General features: G+C 38.0%; 1 protein-coding gene and 1 pseudogene across 1 annotated transcript; both read left to right on the top strand.

Moving 5' to 3' along the window:
* Positions 1-121: 121 nt before the first annotated feature.
* On the top strand, positions 122-2,874 carry LOC111785433 (40S ribosomal protein S10-1-like; the record flags this gene model as incomplete). The annotated part of the gene is given in 3 exon segments (XM_023665821.1): positions 122-288; positions 507-642; positions 2,527-2,874. Coding segments are annotated over 3 exon segments (384 nt in total), but the record flags the coding sequence as incomplete, so codon positions are not given.
* Positions 2,875-3,486: 612 nt separating this feature from the next.
* Positions 3,487-5,398, top strand: LOC111785432 (annotated as a pseudogene).
* Positions 5,399-6,171: the final 773 nt, after the last annotated feature.

Raw genomic sequence — 6,171 nt, 5'->3', positions numbered from 1 at the left:
CGATTCAGAGGGGGTTTGTTATGCCAAGAAGGACTACAATTTGGCCAAGCACCCAGAAATCGATGTGCCCAATTTGCAGGTTATTAAGCTAATGCAGAGCTTCAAGTCCAAGGAATATGTCCGCGAGACATTTGCTTGGATGCATTACTACTGGTACCTTACCAATGATGGCATTGAGTTCCTCAGGACTTACCTTAACCTTCCTTCTGAAATTGTCCCTGCTACCTTGAAGAAACAAGCCAAGCCTGCTGGCAGGCCCTTTGGCGGACCACCCGGGGATCGCCCACGGTAAGATATGTCTGTAATGCTGATCAGTTCATTAAGGTTATGGTTGATTTATCTGTGCTTTGGAACTATGGATTATGAAGTTTTTTCGTTACTGTTCTAGGTTTATAGATGGAGGTGTATGTAATATGTGATTGTATAATGCGAGGGCTATGTTATTTAGTAAGTTGTATTTACTCGTATTAGTATTCTGATTGAGTTTTGGTGATTATATGAATTAGGGGTCCACCTCGTTTTGAGGGAGGTGAGAGGAGGTTTGGTGACCGTGATGGCTACCGTGGAGGTCCTCGTGGACCTGCTGGTGAATTTGGCGGTGACAAGGGAGGAGCTCCAGCAGATTACAGGCCTTCTTTTGGGGTAATCTTTGAATCATCCATTTTGCATCATCATGGTGCTATACATAATATGGTTGATGCTCTCTATATAAGAATGTTGCTATTTCCTTGTTTTGATCTGCCCTTGGGATGATTCTTGATGATAGATATAAAATGCATTACAATCATTGTTCATGTATCTAGCTAGAATTTTTGTAAGCCCTGTCGCACCAGGGGATGGCGAAATGGTTTTGTCAATTGTTAGTAATTCGTCACGAGTTGATAGGAAGCATAATATGGTTATAGTTTAGTCCCTTCATCTGTTCATGTTTTCCTTCATAAGTGCTCCCTACTCAGTTTGCTCTGCTAATAACTCAGATTATGATTTGTTTCCCTGTTTGTGTATTTTGAATTGATGTAGTGGGTCGAGTTCTCTTTCGTTCGAAGAATTATTTTCCTTGTGTTCGGTCTCTCATGTTCATTTGTTTCTTTTCTTCAGATTATTTCAGAGAAGAACCGTAGGGAGATCTCCAAGTACCTCTTTCAAGGTATACTTTAATGCAATCCCTCTTGAACGAGGGTTATTTCTGATTTGTCGGTGATTTCGCGATTTTATTTATTCGTTGTTGTTGGCGATTCAGAGGGGGTTTGTTATGCCAAGAAGGACTACAATTTGGCCAAGCACCCAGAAATCGATGTGCCCAATTTGCAGGTTATTAAGCTAATGCAGAGCTTCAAGTCCAAGGAATATGTCCGCGAGACATTTGCTTGGATGCATTACTACTGGTACCTTACCAATGATGGCATTGAGTTCCTCAGGACTTACCTTAACCTTCCTTCTGAAATTGTCCCTGCTACCTTGAAGAAACAAGCCAAGCCTGCTGGCAGGCCCTTTGGCGGACCACCCGGGGATCGCCCACGGTAAGATATGTCTGTAATGCTGATCAGTTCATTAAGGTTATGGTTGATTTATCTGTGCTTTGGAACTATGGATTATGAAGTTTTTTCGTTACTGTTCTAGGTTTATAGATGGAGGTGTATGTAATATGTGATTGTATAATGCGAGGGCTATGTTATTTAGTAAGTTGTATTTACTCGTATTAGTATTCTGATTGAGTTTTGGTGATTATATGAATTAGGGGTCCACCTCGTTTCGAGGGAGGTGAGAGGAGGTTTGGTGACCGTGATGGCTACCGTGGAGGTCCTCGTGGACCTGCTGGTGAATTTGGCGGTGACAAGGGAGGAGCTCCAGCAGATTACAGGCCTTCTTTTGGGGTAATCTTCGAATCATCCATTTTGCATCATCATAGTGCTATACATAATATGGTTGATGCTCTCTATATAAGAATGTTGCTATTTCCTTGTTTTGATCTGCCCTTGGGATGATTCTTGATGATAGATATAAAATGCATTCCAATCATTGTTCATGTATCTAGCTAGAATTTTTGTAAGTAAGCCCTGTCGCACCAGGGGATGGCGAAATGGTTTTGTCATTTGTTAGTAATTGGTCATGAGTTGATGGGAAGAAGCATCATATGGTTATAGTTTAGTCCCTTCATCTGTTCATGTTTTCCTTCATAAGAGCTCCCTACTCAGTTTGCTCTGCTAATAACTCAGATTATGATGTTCATTCATACTTTCTTGTGGCATTTGCATGTCATGGTCTTTGTTAATAAAATATTCTTGGGCTCATCTGAAAAAGATTAATGATTTCAGTGTGGGGTTTAGCTGAGTTGATTGGGGGCTTGTGGCTACTCTGTTTCATCAAAGAATGAGAGTTAATAGAAAAAATATTAGCTGAAATGTTAGAGATGTCATTGGATAGGTGCAGAAGTTATATTTTGAACGACTTGGCACTCTATGAGAGTCGTCTGTGAGTTCTTCGATGCTTTCGTTGATCGTTGTCTTATACTTCAAAATTTATCAGGGTCCTGGTGGAAGACCGGGTTTTGGCCGTGGAGCTGGTAGCTATGGCGGAGGAGCTGGAGCAAGCTCAAATCTTCCTTGAAAAATATGGTCTTACGAGCAGTTTAATGAATTTTCAGTGGAATGAGCTAGCAGTTTGATTAAGAGTTTGTTAGCCTTTTTTCCTTTCATTTAGCATATGGGGATGTTACAAATTTAAATTTTGTTCCTCTCTTTGTACGGTTAATTACTATTTGTTTGGTATGAGCAAGAATGTGATTTTATTGTTTTTGAAGATCGACTGCCTTAGTAATGAGGAAACAAACATCTTAAGCAAATTATTATATTTATGATTAAATTGTTTTCTGTATGTGATTTTATTCCTTGTTTTGATTTGTATACAACAAATATATGATGAAGATCATATGTTTGAGGAAAAAGTCTAGAAAGTGTTTTGATCGGACAAATGCAACTATTTTTTTAAAAAATTATTAATATCAAGATTTTCAGATTTAGCAAAATGTAAATTGAAATTTAAAGGATGTAAAATTTGAAGCAAGAAATTAAAAATTGGCCGAACTCTTGTTTTAATATATAAATTATGCCTAGAATATCATTCATTTAAGGGTAAAATAGTAATTTTTAAAAATAGAACACTAGATTTCTAGAACTTTTGCGTTTAGTCCACAATGCTCGTTCTTAGTGCTTGAGATAACAGAACCATTAATGACTGACTTAATGAAATGCTGACTAGGATGATGATTGGACTTGTTTTAAATTCCAATCAATTGATGATGTGGCTTTATTAGTCCTGACATGATTATTTGTTTTAAAGAGAAAAAAGAAAAAACTCTTATTGGGCCGTCGCCATGCCCACCTCCGATTTCTCTCTCTTTCGCGCTCTTTCGCGCTCTTCCGCGCTTTCCCAATTCCAGCCTCCATGGCTTCATAAACTGTGCTCGATTCAACAGTCGGCTCGGTTATGTATACTGCAGGTTATCAAACGTCGACCACCGACCCCACCGTCGTGTTTATCCACGGCGGTCGATTTTGTGGTATTCTAGTTACTCCCTTCTTCTTTTGTGGGCATTTTAAGTCGTGGGTTGGACTTGATGCCTGTCAAATTGGTTTTATTGGGTGAGTCTATTTTGATCTGTATCGTTGTTTTGATTGTTAGGGTTGATACTTGAAATGAGCTTAAGGGGATTGGATTGCTTTGCAAGAAAAACTAGATAGTAAACAAACAGCAAGAGAAGTGTCAGACTACCTTGACTGGCATTGCTGCATCCAAGTCTACTCCTAAGTTTACGCCTCCACCGCCTTCTTTCATTGCAAGACCTCCGCCTCCTGTTGTAAAATTTTCAAATGATACTGAGAGACTTCAACATATTAACAGCATAAGAAAATCCCCAGTTGGGGCTCAGTCAAGAGGGTTATCGACCTGCTGCTGGAGGTTTACATCCTTTTCCTCTTCTGTTTTGTTCTTTTTATTTCGATTGTTTTAGGAGGTTTCTTTTGTTTGATCGAAGTCTTCTATGGAAGGCTATGTAGGATAGGATGCAATTCACCACGTATTGATTCGAAATGTTCACAGAGCTTCCTTAGTTTCACTTATTTCTTGTTGTTAATTTGTCCAAGTTTTACCGACTTCCATATGTTCTTTTTAATGGATGAATTTTTAACCTGGAGATTTGGCTGGCCTCATAGAAAGAGGAACTCTTCAGCTAGTGGGACTTGTGATTGTCATTAGGATCCTCNAGCTAGTGGGATTTGTGATTGTCATTAGGATCCTCTTCACTACTTTGTGTTGGTGAATAAATGTGTTTTTACATGTTTTTACATGTNTCTTCACTACTTTGTGTTGGTGAATAAATGTGTTTTTACATGTAAATTACATATGTTAATCCGCTCACGCCTCTTTCTCATGGTTTTGAATTGACTGTTAAAGCTTAAAAAAAATTCTTTCCTGAAATGCATTTTCTCTTTTACTGTTTGTGAATTGNAATGCATTTTCTCTTTTACTGTTTGTGAATTGGAACCTTAAGGGTATGTTTCAATCTTTCAGCATGCTTATTTGCATGTTAGCAGACAAGGCAAGCCCTTACCCCACAGCAAATCAATGAAGCATGTTATGTTGATATTAATTCAAACAAAGCCGTTTTTGATAGTCTACGGAATAACCTAAAGGTGCACTATGATGGGAGGCGTTTCTCATACAAGGTAATTATATTCTCAAACACTTGTGTAATTTGCACGAATCTGCACTTGTTTGGTTTAAATGTTTGAACCTTCAATGTTGTATGACATTTTTTTCCTTCTCTCTTTGCTGTTTTTCGTCTATTCAGTCCAAGCACGATCTGAAGGATAAGAATCAACTTCTTTACTTGATACGGAAATTTCCAGAAGGCATTGCTGTTATTGATCTCAAGGACTCTTATCCAAACGTTATGGAAGATTTGTAAGTATGTATATTTGAGAATTTTTTTTATGCCTTTTCTGTTCTGAATGAAAAAATGTGCAATATATTGATATATTTGAGATTTGTGTTTCTTCAGAAGTTAAATTTTTTGATTCCATGATTGTTGATCATCATTTTTTGGCCTCCCAAACTCTATGAAGTTTTGTTTCAACGGAACTGGCCCTTATATTATTACAACTTCTTTGATTGTATAATGAATTGAAAGCATGTGGCTGTACTTTTCACTCTGAAACCGAGTATAAACTAAGCAGATATCGCATACCCAAACGACCCAAGAATTCAAATCAAGGTAGATGACGATCTGAAGCAACTTTTTCGGGAGATTGAATTACCTCGCGACATGCTGATGAAACCTGCAACTAACACTGCAAAGAGGCGAGCCAATGCACAACACATAGCATCCTGGAAGCCGAAGCCCAAGAAAAAGAAGCAAGAGATCAGCAAGAGGACTAAGCTCACCAATGCTCATCTTCCCGAGCTCTTCAAAAATTAGAGAACCCTATGCTTATAAGGTTATCTGTAGGGTGAGATGCAACAATATATAGTTATGTCAATGGACTCTGTAGATAGCATTTTCCATCCCTTCTGTTTGATGTATTGCTGTTTTATATTTTACTTTCTTTCAATGATATCACCATAGAATTAAGTGTCCCTATGGCTACTTTAGTGTATGTCTCTGCTTTTACTTCAATTAACAGTGGAAATATAAGAGTTAAGTTCAATCAAACTAAATATATGACATGAGAAGTTTGTTACAAAGTGAACTTTTACATTCTGTTATTTCAAGTTTATTTGATTTCAGAAGAGTTGATATGTGCATGGCTTCTATTTCCTTGCCAAACCCACATTTCTGCTACGGTAGAGCACAGCCCAAGTACCAATTTAGGGAAGAGAGAAGGTTCAAGCCTTTCAAATTGAAATTTCCAATCTATTTCTATGATGCATTGCCCAAGATTTTTAAATTTACATGGTTTTTCTTCAATTGTTCGTAGAAAGGTTTTTGAACAGGTATGCCTGCTCAAAGCGAAGAACAATATTTCTGAAGAAGAGAATGGATATGCTAGATACCTCTATACCACGCAGTATCAAATGAGGGGCATTGTTGCCGAGGTGGGTTTCTATAAATCTATGAAACGTTCAAAATTTTGTGTGAAGTTTGTTTTCATTTTATTTCTGCAGGACGTGCCT

The sequence above is a fragment of the Cucurbita pepo genome, unplaced genomic scaffold, assembly GCF_002806865.2.
Source record: "Cucurbita pepo subsp. pepo cultivar mu-cu-16 unplaced genomic scaffold, ASM280686v2 Cp4.1_scaffold000484, whole genome shotgun sequence".
Lineage (NCBI taxonomy): Eukaryota > Viridiplantae > Streptophyta > Magnoliopsida > Cucurbitales > Cucurbitaceae > Cucurbita > Cucurbita pepo.
Note: the sequence above shows the minus strand (reverse complement) of the source record. Positions and strands in the feature narration are given on the sequence as shown.